Source organism: Triturus cristatus, chromosome 6 (assembly GCF_964204655.1).
Source record: "Triturus cristatus chromosome 6, aTriCri1.1, whole genome shotgun sequence".
NCBI lineage: Eukaryota > Metazoa > Chordata > Amphibia > Caudata > Salamandridae > Triturus > Triturus cristatus.
Window position 1 is genome coordinate 332,026,485 of NC_140589.1, and position 17,265 is coordinate 332,043,749.

The window sequence follows — 17,265 nt, forward strand, 5'->3', positions numbered from 1 at the left end:
CGTGAGGAAACAGGCTTCCCAGTGCTGCCCTAGGATCTGCACTGCATGCAAGGTTCAGGGAGGCAGAAGCAGCCAAAGCAGACATTAGTTGCAGGAGTTGTCCCTGGGTCGTAGGAGGGCATGTACGGGATGAGGCCACCACATCACACTCAGGTCCAACGCCTCCGGGACAGATCAGGCCCTCAGAAGGTCGAACACACTGTAGCATACTGGCCGGGGCGTCCAGTCGTGCACTAACCTCAGGGGTGGCCGCCACAGCATCCTCCTGCGCGCAGAGTGGGTAGTCTCTGTATTCGTGCGGACAGGCGGGCCGCCACTGCCCCAACTCCGACGCCACACCGTCGAGCCTACTCCCCAAGATCACGAAACCATGAACCAAGGAGGAGTGAAGAGTACCAAGAGCCTCAAGGAGGTCGCCGTACCCCAGCTCAGCTCTCTGCGATCTCGCCGCCATACTCCCAGAAGTCGTACGCTCACAGGCCCGCCGCGGCCCAGCGGACAGGATGGTAGGCTTCATCGCCCAAAGATGGCCGCCAAGTATGCCCGACCCTCACCGGGGCCGGGACAAACGTCGCGATGTCCACGTCGCGGGTGACCGGGTTCCGGGGGCAGGCAAAAAACTATCCGTGGTCACGGGCAACAGTCGTCCCCACCACGGACCAGCCCCCGTGGAATCCGGGGGCGGCCCGCAGCGATCGGGGCAGGATACGGACGGCGGCCGGGCAGCTCACCAGCAAGGCAGGGGCAGTCACCGGGGAACCTAAGAGTTGCACCCCCGGTCAAGCACTCGGTCCGCTACGCTGGGCAGTAGAAGTGACCATGCCGAAATGTAGGCCGAGTTTGGCACCGCTCCGGTGGGCCGACTCCACCCAGTCACCACTGGCCGCTGTTGTCGCACTGCCACCCGGCCACGGCGTCCACTCGATGTCCCGGCTCCAGGGCCGCACAGGCCGCAAAGTTCAGATGCAGTTTTCTCCGGTAATACCGCAGCTAGAAACCTCGGAGTCAGACAGTCGGGAGCCCCTCTCCTTCAGAAACACGACCACGTAGCACAGGTTAAGGATCTCAGGCAGGATATCCGTGCGGGATGCAGAGGTTCACGGAGCCGGGAGTCTACGCTGCCGTCCCGGTCGCCATCTTGGCTCCTCCCCATCGTTGCTCTTTTGACCTTCTTTTTGCCTCCTCATCCCTCAAAAGACGAAGAGCGACTCCACACCTTAGACCACAACAGAGCACTGAGCTTTTACATCAATCATACAAAGGTACATTGGGTGGACCATCGGCTGTTTGTGGGGTCCTCTGCAGTAGAGAAGGACAGTGCGGTGTACAAACAAGCCATCTCCTGATGGATAGTTCACTATACTAAGATCTGCTACGCATTGGCTAATAAGATGCCTCTAGAAGTCTGAAAGTGCAGTCAAGCATATGAAAGAAATTGACGTTGGCACGTATAGGTAGAGCTTAAAATGCAGCTCTGTTCATCACGATGTCAGCACAGAAATGCACAGCTCCACCTACCAGCATGTGGGAGTTCTGGTTTTTGAATTTCCAGATCCAGCTGCTGCCAGGGGATATTGAAAAGGTGAGAAATGTGCAGATTGAGTGTCCATTAGCAAGAGTGCTACCGTAAGAAATGGGTTAATAGTTGTGCAGGATGTAAGGTCAGCAAAGTAATAGGTCCATAATTGTCTCCTTTCCGGGAACCAAGAATCCCATTGTAGCACTTGACTCTCTCAGGTTAGTGAAGCAGAGCAGCCCAAAGCCTACTCGGGGGAAGTGGTGTGGGCTAGTAATCTCCATCCATTGGCATGCAAGGACAACACTCAATAAGTCATTGTCCAATCAGTGTGTGGCGGGTTGAATGAAACGCGTGACCACAGGGTGTAATGCAAGGGGTTTTTATGTTAAAGACTTCCCAGCAGACCGATAAGGAAGAGCAGTCCGATACAAACAGCTGTCCGTGAAGCGAGATTTCAACACGTTCTTGGGGAATAGCTCCTTAAATCCTTGGTCTGGCCGTTCTCTGGCTCTCCCAGGGGGCGTTTGGGGAAAGATAAGAAAAAGAAAGAAAAAAACACAGCCTTTACTCTCAGCCGACTTGTGAGGCGATCGGGGAGGGGAAGTGAGGGAGCACCACAAGGGCCAGATGGTGAGTGTAGAGGGGAACCAGCACCGGGAGAAGGACTGACCCGTAAGCCTCCCGCCCGCTTTACTGTCCACCCGGGGAGCTGTCAACCACCCGCCGCCCGACCCCCGGAGCCGCTCACGCACCTGCTGAAGCCACGAACCTCCTGGTCCATGGCGGGGCGCAGCATGGGAAAGGCCTCCTGGCTCGTCGATGTTTGGTTCTTCGTCTGGGCACTGCTCCGCTGGGTTTTTCCCTCTCTCTCTGCGTCCGGTTGTTCCGCGTTCTCCTTCTCTCGGCGTCTCGTTGTCGTTCGGCTTCACTTCCTCGTTGGGACTCCACCCCCTCAGAGCGGGCGAATCCTCTCTTGTAGCGTGTGAGAGGGTGGGGTCTGTTGACGAACAGGCAGCATCGTTGTTAAAGGGCCAGAGCCCGGGGAGATCAACCGCACTAGAACCGCTACCCGCGATCCCGATATCCGGGGGCTGAAAGGGAGAAGAGGAGGGTGGAAGAGGTAAGTCTGGGGTGCTCTCGTGGGGGAAAAGGGGTGAACCCTGACACAGTGCCTTTTCTTTTAAAAAGAAATAGACCATTTAATACACACGTATTATAGAAACTCTATGTATGTATTCTAAACGCCTAAAGTTTTGCTATCTTAATTTCCTCAGTAAACCATTCGTTATTATCCAATCTACCTATTAGACGTTTTTTCATTAGTGCTATATCTTCTTTCGTAGCTACTACGTTTTAGTTTGAGGCCTCCGTGCGGAGATCGTTGCATTGTATGATTCTGAAACATTAGTCCCTGTTATTATCTTCACATTTCTAACCCGAACAAATTCAAGGTTACCATATTTGGATGGGTACTTACTAACAATTGAGATGCGCACATGAAAAGCCTACTACCACGATCCCAAAAAGCGGCAATTATTTTCGAAATAGTCAATGCTGGAAACCAGGGTTCGAGCCTCGGAGTCGTGTCCACATCATGTGATTCTGGGCACATCACTTAATCTCCCCGTGCCTGAATGTGTCCTTGTGTAACGTAACCGGTGCTCATGTAAAGCGCTCCAATACCTTCGGGTCGAGTTCGCGCTATATAAATCTGCACAAAAAGAAATGCAGTATTAAAATGTAAACCATTGTATGGTACTTTTTGTGAGTACATTTTTTTAATTAACACTAGTATTTTTAAGATGCCCTAAAAGTTCATTAGGGAGTGGCACTCGTGCATCATTTAGTGAGAGTTTTAAACCTCGTGTAACTGTAGCTAGTTTTAGCAGACCTAGCTAGTCCCGTCTGCAATCACTCATACAACCTGGACACGAAAAATACTAAATTAAAACAAAAATCATATTTGAACTACATTTCACAGCACCAGTGCTTATGTTATTTATTTTATATCAAAGGGAAAAACTGGAATTTTCACAAACAAATAGGTAATATAAATATTTAATTTTGGACTTGCAATATTGTGAAAATGCTACAGTGAGATTATGATTGAATGTAGTGCAGAGCAGAAGCCAGGCTTGTGACTCCTTGTAGTACAACGACCATTATAGGATGTAACCTGCGCACATTGTCGTGATCATAGATCTCTGATTAACTGCAATGTAAATCCTGTAGCTTTGGAGACTTTGGGTTACACGTATGGCTCTTTACAAATGTATTATGTGGAATATTTGAAGATTGAATCCAATAAGTGTAGCATTTATGCAGGAATTATGTATTCCTCTGTAATTGCAGAATGCTTACCCCATTTCTCTGAATGCCCTGCGCTTTCACCATTGCTTCAACACTCCCTAAGCAATATTCACATATAAGAAAAACCTTTAATAAAATGTAAAAGTACCTCTGACCCGCTCTTCATGGTTGCATAAAAGAAAATAAACGTTGCAAGGGTATTATAATAGTTTTGATAATTTATAACCGTGTAGTTTGCGGCAGATTGCCTTAAAAGAGGTGGTTGTATTTACAGCTTCAGACAAGTTATTTTTTTTTTAAAAAAAGAAATGAAATGAAAGAACAAAGCACTATACCACTGGAATGGTTTTCATTACTAGTGTTCTCATCAAAAACCATGGAGACTAGTACCTTGTTGCTTGAAAAGAATCTTCCTTTATTCACAACCTGTTTTTTAACTCATCATCCTGGAGATTATCAACAACTAAGGCTCACCATCAGAATCCATTTAATGTTTCCTTTCTCCCAGTGATAGTAGGTGCCGAGGAGGACTTATTCTGGAACAGGCTTTTAGGGGTGTAGTAAGAATTTCCAAATAATTGTTGATTTTTTTAACGTTTTCCATAGTTTACCTTTTTGCCTTCAATTTGACATGGCAGGCTGGTAGAGGACATTGAAGGGTTTTCTCATTGAACGGCCACTGACAGGTCAGGCATGCTTGTAAAGACATTAGTTACCCAACCATGTATGTGCAGTCATCAGATTCCTTACCTCTTTATATTCACTCTATCCTCTATGGTGCTGCTGTAGTTGGTCTTGCTTCAGGAAAAGAAAGAGCCATGGAACATGAGTAGCCTATAACAAACTGACCCAGCCTCAGATCGAAGCAGAAGTGTACTTATAGAGTATTTCAGGGCTGTCCTTGGATTTGATTCTAATGGAAGGATGATGCTGTATGGTCAAATGATGTAATTAGGATGTGCTTTTTATGTCTGTGAAACAGAGGTCCCATGTACCAGAAATCAAGGCTCCTGACTGAGAGCTTAGTAGGTATGGGGCGGATTTCTGATTGTTTGTTGGTCCTGCCTGTGGAGTCTGGGAGGTTCTACCAGTCGTACAGAAAGTGTTGAGGATGGAAGGTCTAAAGTGGCTGTCATAAGAAAGTCATACCTTGTATTTTATTCTGTTGGCAGGATGGTGCTATTTGGTCAAATGATGCAATTAAGCTGTGTGTTTTATGCCGTTAAAACAGAGATCCTTAGTACCCGAAATCATGACACCTGGCAGGCTCAATAGGTAGAAAGCAGGTTTCTGATTATGTATGTTGGTCCTGCTTGTGACATCTGATAGGTTGGACCTGTTGTACTGATGGTGTTGAGGATGGAGGGATGGAAGTGGCTGTCAATAGAAAGGCTTATCTTTCCTGATAAACAGTCTGGCTCTTCAAGAGATCATAACAGCCTATTTAGTGCATCTGTGTTGCACAGGAAGCATACATGTTCTTACTACTACTGCTAATAAGGAAATGCCCATGGGGCCTCGTATGGCAGCACCTTCAACTTCTTTGATGCCTATGACTGCAGATTATGTACAACAGGTAAATTCCACATTCAGTTCTGTTCAATAATGTGTGATCTATTCAAGGGGTACTTATGCCAAAACCTCCTTAACTCCCTGACACTCCAGAGGAAGAAGTTAAGGACAACCCCCAAATTGATGACCTGGAGATGGAAACGAGGGAAAAGTACATTAGCTGTTTAGTGATGAATGAAGTAATGCCTCATCTTCTAGAGAACCAGTCCTCCCACATCTCCAGGTTTATCATGCCTCCCCAGTACTCAAAATCGGATGATGTACTAGTTCCAAGCGCCTCGGAAAAGGACCATCTTTTAGTCTTGACGTAGATCCTACCCAATCCATGGTTCACATTTAGAATATCCAGTGATGATGGGTGCTAATACACTTCTTCCCAGTCTGGCAACTTGGATAGCAGTCGCTGTAGAGGCAACTACTCTGTTGGACAATATTGATAAAAGGATAGCAGGTTACTCAGGAGTTGGTTTATTCTGTTATTGGCTTTCTACTTTGTTCCTAAACGTAGTCTACGTATACAGCCAAGTGTTTCATGCATGAATTTACTGCCCTAAAAGAGGGACCCAACCAAAATATAATTGAGAAGTAATTGCAGTTGTCTATTTGCATCTCCTGCAGCAGCATTCACAAAGAATCCTCTTATTCTTTGTGTGGCAGAAAGAAGTAAAGTTGGTTACATATTTGAACTGGAGAGTATGCTGCTGTAACTTCCATTCTTTTGTGCCCTTTTCCACAATCTTACCAATCTAATTGTTTCTCCACTTCTTTATTATTTTCTGAATCAACCAGTAATCCACCTCTCCCCAACACTCCTATCAGAAAAACACAGACTTTTCTCAGCAAGAGTGTCGAATCAATTTGATTGAGAAAAGTAATGTTCCCGATGCTTTGGCTCTCTAAATGTTGCATGATGCTTGCAATATAGAATTCTGGTCTGTTGCGCCAGATTCAGAACTGATTTGTGCTCTCTGGCCTCGAGGCACAGCAAAAAAAGATTCTGGTCAAACAGGGATCCAGTAACGTCATTGCAAACCTGCCAAGGAAAGGGATTTGGGAGTGCTTTTGATTCTGTTTTTAATTTTAAAATTCTCTGACTCACTTTGTTCTATTACAGAGTTAGAGGGTGACCTGATCTGTTTGGGCAATATCATACAGGATCACAACACAGCAGTTATTAATACCAATGACTGCTCTTGGTGTGTTCCTGGCCGCCAGTGGGCATAATCAATGCCTACTTCCAAATACTGATCCGCCCATGACACATATAATTGATTGAATTTGCCAAACAGACCATTTTATTTCAATGTCCTCTGATAAGAGTCAGGAGCGTCTCCTCCATTAGAGAGAAGGAGCGTCGACCCAATAAAATGCCCCAAGAAAAGCCCCAGAGACGAAAAATAAAATGGTAATAAAGTTAATTCTTTGCCATTTTATTTTTCGTCAACCTAGTCCTGAATCGAGTGTCAGGATGGGTCGGAGCTTGCTAAGTAGCAACAGTGGTGGGCTGCCTGTGCACTAGTTCATAGTGCGCATGTCACTGTGGCCGCCTGTCTATGCCAACTATAAACTTCTCAACCGAGCTGTCTTAGACTGCAGGTTGAGAGTATGCGCAAGCCTCCAGTGTCCTCAGGAGCTCCAAGAGAGAGGCTAGTCACTCCAATCCTGGAGCTTTGCTCGTGCTTGTTAACAGCATGAGAGCAGGCCCAGGGTTGGTTAAGGGAGTTAGCCGGGGCCCTAGACATGAGGTGACAAAAAGAAGAGGACTGGAGCGAGGAGGATGTGTCTGCAGCAAGCACAGTGAGTTTTTATGTATTTTGTTTGTTTATTTTATGCAATCATTTGCCCACTGCTCCGCTCACCGTAGTTGTCAGCCGCCACTGCTGACATCTGTTTTTCAAACTTATCCAAAAGCACTCGTTTCTATAGTTGGAATTTTGCATTCCAGCTAAATCTTTTGTCGACTTCTACTGAAACACCTCGCTTGCACATGCATATTTTCATTCTGTGTGGCTTTGTTGTATTCCTTCAATATCTTGTTCCTACTTTTAGTACCAGGAAGCCTTTTCGATAGCAGTATAGTCTGTAGAATAATTAAATAAATACATTGCTCCTTTTTGCTCCAGGCGTAGGTAGGTGTCAAAGAGGTTTATCTCCTCAGTGCTCTACAGCTCCCTGTTTTGAAGGATGGGGGTTCATAGGAAATGAATTGAGATTTATCTTGTTTGTTGAAGCATGGACAACCAGACTTTCCGGAGAAGGGTGTTGAGTCAAAAAATCAGCATCACCTGGCGCATGTCTGTGGTGTCTGCTATCTGCCTGTACACCGGCGGGCTAGAACACGGCCTACAACGGGGCCCATCAAAGTATTGTTTAGGGCTTTGCTGAAGAGTAGTAAGGGCTCAGGGGAAGCCTTGCCAGGCTGTAGAACTTCAGTAAGAACATTAGTTTTGACCTCCATATAAGGAAGTTGCAGTATCAGAACTTCAGCAGCATGTTGAATCAATACAGAAATATTCTTGCTTCGGTGGCCTGCGTGGGACACCAACCCATTATCGAAGGACGCATCAAGCCCATTGGCGTCCTGTAAGTTCATATACAAATTGTTGTCATCATAATGTGGAACGTGGTAGTAAATCATACCTATCATTTCCATTATCTTTTCTTAATAGCGACAAACCCTGATAAGATTCAGAACTAAAAAGCTGGTGGAGAAACAGTGGGTGATTCGGTGGTTGAGGTAGTCTGAATCTGACTACACAGAAATTTGGTGCATCAGGCATTGCTATCAGCAGTCACCCTCCTGTGTCAGCAGCGTTGGGACAGGCATCAAATCTTTGAAGGAACCAGCAAATGTTGTAGATCCGGAGAGGAGGTCTGCACCGGAGCCATTGCAGAACCCGAGACAGGTTCGAGAGGCACAGACCGTGCTGAGGATGGATCTACCAAATGTAACCCAACTGGAGACCCATGCTGCTGTCGGCTGCACTTCACCATCCCAGATCGCCTTTGAGTTCATGAAGATGCATTCTTCACCTGACTTAGTCGTGCCCTGAATCCAAACACCAAAAGCACACCTAGTGCATGTCTGCCACCGATATTTGTTCTGACAGTCACAGCATGGTTTGAACCCTGAAGTTTTAGATGGGGATTTTGGCCCCTAACACACTGGATTTCAGGTTTTTTCGAAACATTTGTCAATATGATGAAAAGAGGGAGCACAGTTCCGGATCTGCCTTTTAAGAGACATAAATAAAGGAACTGGAGTTAGCACGCAGGGGTGGTGCTTGTATGAGGCGCCGTTCACTTTAGTAGTGGGCAAATTCAGAATGGAGCTGCCCGGCTGGCACCTAGAAGGAGCATTGCTGTGAATATTTATAGATCCAGTATGCCACCAGAGGAATATTCTTTTGCATGGTTAGATGTATCAATGAGAAGCATGTGCTTGGACTCTTTCACTAAAACCTTCCAGGTTCTCTTTCAGCAGATTCCTGGTCATAGAATTACAGTGGTGGTTGGTTATGGTAAATATTTCCTAGCACCTGACCAATGCGTGATTATGACTGATGCCAAGAGTTGGGTGTAATGTTGCCCCTCTTTCTGGATTTCTCCTTTTAACCGGACCACTTCACCCAGATCAGAGCAACGGGTTCAAAGTTCCAGTCATGGAAAGGTTCATTTAAAGGACAATGTTCTGGTAGGAACATATTGTTCAAGGTAATGGGACAACCAATGCTTAGATTTGAAGTTTGCACGTCTGGTCCTTCCTTGGATTACTTTCAGAAATCATAGTTTCTTCTCAAGCTGATATCATGTGCGTCCAAGTGGATTCTATGCCTCACCCTATCTTCCTTTGGATGGCCAGTGGTTCCACCAGTCCAGACATTAAGATCAAAATTGACAGCCTGGAGCTTTAATGTCTTGTTCCAAGAGAAGTAGCAGTAGTCATTTAACAATTTTGCAGACGGACCACTATTACTGTCAACACTGGGATTGTTTTATGCCTGCTATGCTAAATTGTGCTTTAGACTTTGGTCCTGTGATCCGCTACGCATATTGGATTTTCTTCAAAATGGCTTCTACCCATTGTGTTTCTACCATTTTAGCCCAGCTTGCTGCTAACAGTGTATATGGGAAACCAAGTACAGTGATAAATAGAAAAGTATGTGTCACGCTTCGTCTGCTCCTCCTCACAAATACATTCTGGACTTTGCTTGGGATCTGCCTGCAGTTCTTAAGGTTCTGGCTTCTACTTTATTGAGCACCTAGAGGGCATTCTTTCAAAAAATCATATGCAGGGTTGTGTTTTTGGTCGCAATTACTTCAATGAGAAGACCGGGAAAGATGGATGCCCTTCGTTTTTTTAGGAGCCTAAATTGTTTGACAGACTGCATAGTACTCTGACCGTTTCCAGCTTACATTGGACTTGCAGCCTGCACCCTGCGTACCAATACTTGGCTTTATTGTCACTCTCATTTGCTTCCTTCTTATTCGATGGCTTGCCTTCCTATTCTTTTGTTTGTCACTTTCCTGGTGCATAAGCCTCTTTACTATCATTTGGAATGGCTTACTTGTATCTTTCCTCTGCTCACAATTAAAGAACTACTTTTTTCTTTTTTTAGGTCGAGCCTACCAGATGGCGCAGGCTGTCTATTTGCCAGAGACCTGTTGTGAGCTTACAGTGTGCTTACATTCCTCCCTTTCCTTATGATGGGGTGACTTAGCTGTAACTTTTATTCACTTGCTTTTAAGTGATGGATTGCCTTCCTCTTTTTGTTACCTACTGAAACTTAAGCTCATTCCAATTCTTTTGATTGACTAACTTGTATCCTTCCTCTGCTTACATTTAAAGAACTACTGTTTTTTCTCTGTTTCATACACCACTCAGTGAGAGTACATGTGTTTTGTAGCTCTCTCACTCGTGTGCTTCTTTTCCCCAACCCCCATGCTATGTTACTCTCCATCCGTCTCAGCTCGTCTGTAAAAGCACCGTAGCAGGGATATTTCAGCTGGGATATGACTGAAGAGAAGACTTTAAGTGTTTTTGTTTTATTTTCTGCATTCCACATATTGAATGAAAGCTCAAGCTTTGGCACACAAAGTATTATAATGCTGCGTAAGAGTCAATTGCTGCACTCATTAGGCTGGATTCTGAGGCACAGAAGGTGCACTTATTATGGCACTTCTCCTGTAGACCCATAAATATGTTTTCCTTGTACTGTTTTTTTACAACACCTTTTCATTGCTTGTGGGATGACTAGCTTTTCCAACTCTTTTTCTTTTCTTTCGGTCTCTTGCATGCTGTGCAGTCTATGGAACAAAGTTATTTACAGACAGGCACATCACTTTTTTGATTCACACTTTTTAAAATTGAGAAATATAACTCCAGTAGTTTCATAAAATATTCGATGAGCTAGGTGTTTATCCACTCAAGAATAACCATATGCCCTATGTGAGACTGGGATTTCAGGGAGAGAAATGGGTGATAACTTTTTGGTTTAAGTGAATTGAGTGTATTTTCTTCCACAGGACGATGAGGAAGAACCAGAAGGAAAACCCAGTGATGCTGAAAGTTCTGAAACTTCAGATGAGGAAAAGGGCTGGGTTGAAGAAGTTAGGAAACAACGAAAGCTCATACGTGAAGAGAAAAAGGTAAAGAGGCAAGAAAGAATCAAGGAAGATCAGCAAACAACACTGAAACCTAAGTTCTTTGAGATCAAAGCAGGAGAGGAATTTAGAAGTTTCCAGGATGCAGCCAAAAAGCAAAATTTAATTAAGTAAGTGCCATGTTAATCTTTGTAAACACATTTTTTTCTTTTTTAAACATGTAAACCTAATTATTGAAAAACAAATATTGGATACATTGGACGTCAATCATCATGTTTGACTCTACAAAGAATTCTCACTTTATTGTAGCATCTCAACTCCCTTATTTAGCTTAGAAAATATATTTGTGTTATGTATATCGTTGCCTATTACATGTACCTTCTGAGTAAACTCAGTATTCATTTGCATGTTCAATCCTTTATTTATTGATATTCTCCATTTTATGCCACAATCGTATGGAGTAAGTCAATCTGATGCCAAGTTATACCCTAATCTCCTTTCCAATTTCTACAATTCACCTTGTCCTCCCCTGGTATCTATGGATAGACACCCCCCCCCCCTCCCAATAGTCTGCCAGGGTTTCACTTAGTGCACACACCTCACAATGCAATACCTTTGAAATTTCCCCCTAGGCTTTTGGCAGCTCTTCTCCATTGATTTATTATCTCTCGGTTATATATTGACCAACCATAGGCTACATCACCTGGGACTCTATCTATATTATCACACTTTTCCAACACTAATGTCAGGGACTTCTACATGGTCTTTTGACCCTCTGTCATAACCAGAAGCTTGTGACTCAGTACCATCACCTGCGCTCTTTTGGCCCTTATCTGTGCTGCTTGGTGATTTGCCTGGGATCAGCATTGCGGTCAAAGTTGTACAGCCCTTTCCAGTAAAAATATCATTTTGGGTATCTCGTAGTTCATGTAAACACCAAGAGCTTCTTGTGTCCAGTTCACTGAGAAATTAATCTTCAACTTACATGGTAATATGCCTTGTTGGGCCTCCAGTACTTTTTGCGATCATGATCACTTGTTAGGCTCTACAACAGTTCTACCTCACTGGGGTTCCTGTGACCTTCTTCGTTACCAAAGTCCGGTGCCTTTGATATCTTTTCTCCTGGTTTTACTAGAGCTCACCTCTTTTGTCACGCACACAGAGTGCCACTCTTTATGCCAGGAGGTGGGGTTCAGCAACTCCATTTAAGTTTCCTCATTTTCTTCTTCTGATGGATACTTTTACCCGCAGATTTCTCACCTTTTAAATATCCCAGGCGTTAATCTGGATCCAGATACTCTTCAATTGCTTTCTATGTCAGTAGAGGCGCAGGCTCCACTTCATTGTCATACGCGGCATCCCTGCCATATCACTAGAGCCATATAGTGCCCCATCGGCGTGCTGAAGTCAATTCACTTTTTTCCGTGCCCTTGATGCAATTCAGAGCTCTCCAAATCTCCTTAGTAGTTGTCAACACAGTCGATGCTTTTCACCAAACAGATTTTCTACTGGTGCAGTTCCATAGATATTTCTCCACCCAAACGGTCAGGTTTCAAACCTTTTAGGAACTGTGATGGGCAGATGTTCTTCATAAATGCTAGGCAGATGTCCATCACAGATCCTTACAAAATCTGTATTTGGTACTTACGATCTGAGCACGATGTCAAGGATTGTGACTCATGTCAGAAGATGCATCCTAAGGCCGTAAAAAAAAAACGAGAAACTGGTACTAAGGAAAACTTCGTGGAAACCTTAAATCCAGACCAAAATTTGAGTCACTGACGTCCTTGAAGTCATCCAAGAAAAAGCATAAAAAGAGGAAGAAACATGAATCGGGATGGCACCACTCTCCGAAGAAAAAGTCACCAAGATCCCCGGCCTTCCCTCAGCCATCTGCACGGGACCATGAGCCGGATGAGGAAGAAACAGAGGCTCTGATGTCTGCAGCTCCTTCTGATCCGGGACCGATCCAAGAGATGGGATCGCCTGTGGTGCCGACCACAAGGCAGCAGTCAACTCAGCCTTACCCGACGTTTTCCATGCCAGAGGCAGATTTATCACTGTTCTTAAAAAACATGTGTGACATCTTTCTCAACTCCGTGGTCCTCGGTGGAGCTCCAACTGGCCCGTGGGTCTGATGGCATTTACATTCAGCTGTTTATTGATGCCATACTATTCAGCACCCTTCACACAATTCCTTCCCTTCCCTTCTGTTAAATGGGCCATGACTCCAGTGCCATTCGAGAAAACTATATTTTATATGAGCCCTTAGTGACTCCTGTTTTCCTCTATGCTGATCATGGGATGTACTGGGAGGGTTATGAGATAGGCCTGGAAAATACACATAAATGTATACATGTATAACTATAAACAAACGGGTGTATTTATCATTTGGTTGCAAGTGACACTTCAGCCAACTCAACCTAACTCTGTCTATGACGCACGTGTGTGTAGGTGTGCACTCTTTTTGACATTTGTTGTGTCGCTCCTGCATAGATAATGCAGCAGTTATCTTTATTACACCCAGTAATATCTAATGGAATGGGTGATTCCTTTCTTGAATAGCCTTCCCAGCCCTAACTCAGCTGATCGTGCAAACCCAGCTTAGTGCGACACTACCCTACGCTGCGTCCCAGAGCCAGATTCCAGACAGTGGAAGCAGCCAGGCCTGCTAATGCCCTTGCTGCACTCACGGGGGCTGCTCTATGTGCTCACCTGTGCCACCTATTTCCTGTTCTCCCTTTCTGTCTACGCCTAGCTTACAACCAGCCTAGTAGGTAGCTGTTTTCTGCTCGTTTAGGTTGATAGTGCCGACTGGATTGCTGATTACAGGCGGGGTAACTGGCTGGGCGGATTTGGTGAGTGGGACTGCAGTAGACGCCTCCAACATGAGGCGGGGGCTTGGTGCGACTTGCGGCAAGAGAAGAGCGAGAGGCCATCTAGTGGTTCGACTGTGGCAGGAGGTTTTACTACTGCCCTATTACTGAACCACAATAAAAATCTGAAGGGCACCGGTCTCTTTGATGCTTCTTCCCGGCCCTTTCTTCTTTTGAATAATAAGGACCTAGGCTTATAATATAAGAGGTTGCGCCAAAGCCTGCCCAATATCAACTTTTTGAGCTGCTACTGGAGGAGAAGCTAGGCTGACAGTGGATGGTAGCTGGGAAGAGAAACAAAATCAGTAATCCAGGTGAAGGACACGGAAGCCCTCTACTTTTTCAATTGACGCTCGCAACCTATGCCTGTGTTCTGACCTATGATTGGCTGATGTATCCAGTTACTTCAATGGTCAGTTAGCTCAGTGAGAGTTTGTGACTGCCTGTGGCTGTGATTGGAACTTGTGATTCTCTTTTTCTCATTCATTGACTGAGCCACAGAGCCGTTGTAAGGCACCCAAGCTTTCTCAGTATCCAAGCCCTCAACAGAAAATCCCAAGAAAGCTATCTTAGCTTGATTGGTATATTCTGTAAACCTAAATCTGTAAAGATTGGAACCTTACTAAAGATAGCTCAAGCAGATTTGGTCCAGGTCTATAACAATGATTCTACCAGGTCTGTAGCCTATGGACCTTAAATTCTGACCAAGAAGGTGGGTGCAACAACAACGACATAGACACACCCTGATATTCAGTACGGTTTCATAATAGGCAGGAGATGGGAAGTAGATGAAGCACACTCTTGTCACTTTGCATCAGATCCACAAACATTAGGAGATCCACAACTTCAAAAGCTCAAAACTTGGCTAAAGCAGCAAAAGATGGTGTCTCTTCTCTTCTCCTCCTCTCTGATCACAGTAATTGCCAAGCAACAGGCTGCCCCGAAAGAGCCAATCCCAACCAATGGGGATATCGTTTTTTTAGTTACTAATATGGTTTTAGCATTGTTTGTACCTTGCCCAACGACAAGGAAAGCCCTACATCAAAAAACAGCAGACTCCTTCCCATATCCTGCCCTCGTCATCTTACTAAACAAAATAACAGACTAATCTAAAAACGACCGGCTGATATTGAGGCAATACTATTACCTGAGGCGTTCAGACTTAACCTAAGGGACAGCTGGCAACCTTTGTAGAGCCCCCATAATACAAATTAACTGAAGCCGAATCGATCAGGACCAAAATAATATTAACCCACACACTGGTACTAACTTCAACTAGGCACCCTGTGCCCACTTGATACTGAATCTGTTTGATACAATTCCTGCCAAAATTCACAAGGTGCCTTTGAAATTGAATGCTTCCTTCACTTCACCTTTATGCAACTCCTTTACTTGCATAGGGGATGGACCTAAGCCTTAACCTTATCAGTGCTCTCTTGTTTGGCGATCAGCCTAAAAGAATAAACAACATAGGTAACAGAGGTAATTCATTCCATAGCCATGAAGAAGACCTAACTATGATGGACACCTGCATTTCACTCCATAGCTCTTACTTTACTACTGGTCTCTTGAACAGCACCCTAAATAGTTCTGGCAATACAACAAACATATTGCATGGCAAATTAAACATTAGCCAACAAAATTGTACAACTCTTGAAACCCCACCCACCCAACCTATCCTCCATTAATGAAGAAAATGTGTAGGCCTCTGAACAAAATAGCAGGGGCCTTAACTTCCCAGTCAACAAAGTTGGATGCCCAAATAGTAGTTATGCAAGAAATGGCATCTTATATTTTTGCCATCAATAAAAGAATGGAAATAATATGAGAGACCGTGGAGGATTCACTGAAAAATCACACCACTCCTAAGGGAACCTCATAACTGCTCAGCAATTCTGTCTAAGTTAGGAGACTTTATAGAAGTTATCCAATCAATACTATCAGATTGTTAGAAGAGTATAATATCTCAAAAAAACATTAAGAAAGTCAGTTACTGACAAGTGTTATGAAAAAAACCGTAGTACTCCTAACTGTGCCCAATTACCATGGCGGACATGTTGGATGTATATAAAGAAGCGACTGCTCAAGCCATATTCACACACAAAAAGTCATGAAAAAATTAAAAAACCACAGTTATATAATTGAATCACAAACTACACGAAGAAGCACTATATCTGAAAGAGACTATTAGTTATAGATTCCTTACCTAGATCCGGAGAATTTATCTTCAGCAGTACCCCTGCGCATCGGTAGGTGGCGTCGGTCAAGTCCTCGTTCGTTGTTGGCGTTGTGATCACCAGAATGATGTTGCGGTATCTACTTAGACACCCCTCCCCCTCACCACGCGCGCTGACGTCATTTCTCTCTTTAGCCACGCCAGGCAGCACAGATCCAGAGAGAGCGGTACCCTCGTCACTTTTTGAATACATTTTTTTGATCTTTTGTTGACCTCTTTTCGAGTTGTTCGACTCCTGGTGCACAGAGGGATGTCAAATCGACGTAACGGCTTTAAACCTTGTGACTCCTGTCACAAATTGATGTCAGTTACGGACCCACACCTCGTCTGCCTCTGGTGTCTGGAGCGCGACCACGACCCGAAGTGGACTGTTGGGCCATGAATCTGAAGTCTTTGCGGGAGATGTCCCGAAAGCTTATGGAGGCCCGGCTCCAAGCCGCTCGAGGACGAGAGGGAGTTCGCAGGTGTTTTCACGGACTACACCACCGCTATGTGGTACTGCAACAAACAGGGTGGGGTGGGTTCGTAGACCCTATGTCAGGAGGCTCTTCGCCTTTGGACGTGGCTGGAAAAGCAGGGCATGTCCCTGGTGGTTCAACTCCTGGCAGGTTCTCTGAACGCTAGGATGAACGAACTCAGCCGCCGGTGCATGATAGATCACGAATGGCGTCTTCATTCGGAGGTGGTGCAAGGTCTCTTTTAGCAGTGGGGAGAGCCTTGGTTAGATCTGATCGCAACCGAAGAGATCGTGCAATGTCAGCAGTTCTGCGTGTTGGAATTTCCAAGGCGGCACTCGCTCAGCATCGCTTTTCGTCACAAGTGGAATTGCGGTCTTCTTTATACCTTTCTGCCTATACCACTTCTGCTCAGAGTGTTGAAGAAGATCAAGCGTGCCTGGGCCCAAGTCATTCTTGTTGCTCTGGATTGGGCACGAAGAGTCTGGTATCCTGAGCTTCTGAACATGGCCATCGATCCTCCGATCAGACTGCCTCGTCGGGAGGATTTTCTGTCGCAGCAGTGGTGGCCGGTCCTCCACCCAAACCTGTCTAGCCTCCATCTTCTTGCGTAGAGATTGAGCGGTGACAGTTGGCAGCCTACGAACTTCCTCCCAAAGTCTGTACTGTTATCTTGGCAGCCAGGCGTCCCGC

General features: G+C 45.0%; 1 protein-coding gene across 1 annotated transcript in view; it reads left to right on the forward strand.

Annotated features, from left to right (window-relative positions):
• Nucleotides 1-17,265, forward strand: part of NOL10 (nucleolar protein 10) — a 727,799-nt gene that overhangs the window by 611,050 nt on the left and 99,484 nt on the right. Inside the window, exon 19 of the mRNA XM_085610703.1 lies at nucleotides 10,928-11,175. Within this exon, the coding sequence (XP_085466829.1) occupies nucleotides 10,928-11,175 (248 nt within the window). The remainder of the gene's footprint in view (nucleotides 1-10,927; nucleotides 11,176-17,265) is intronic.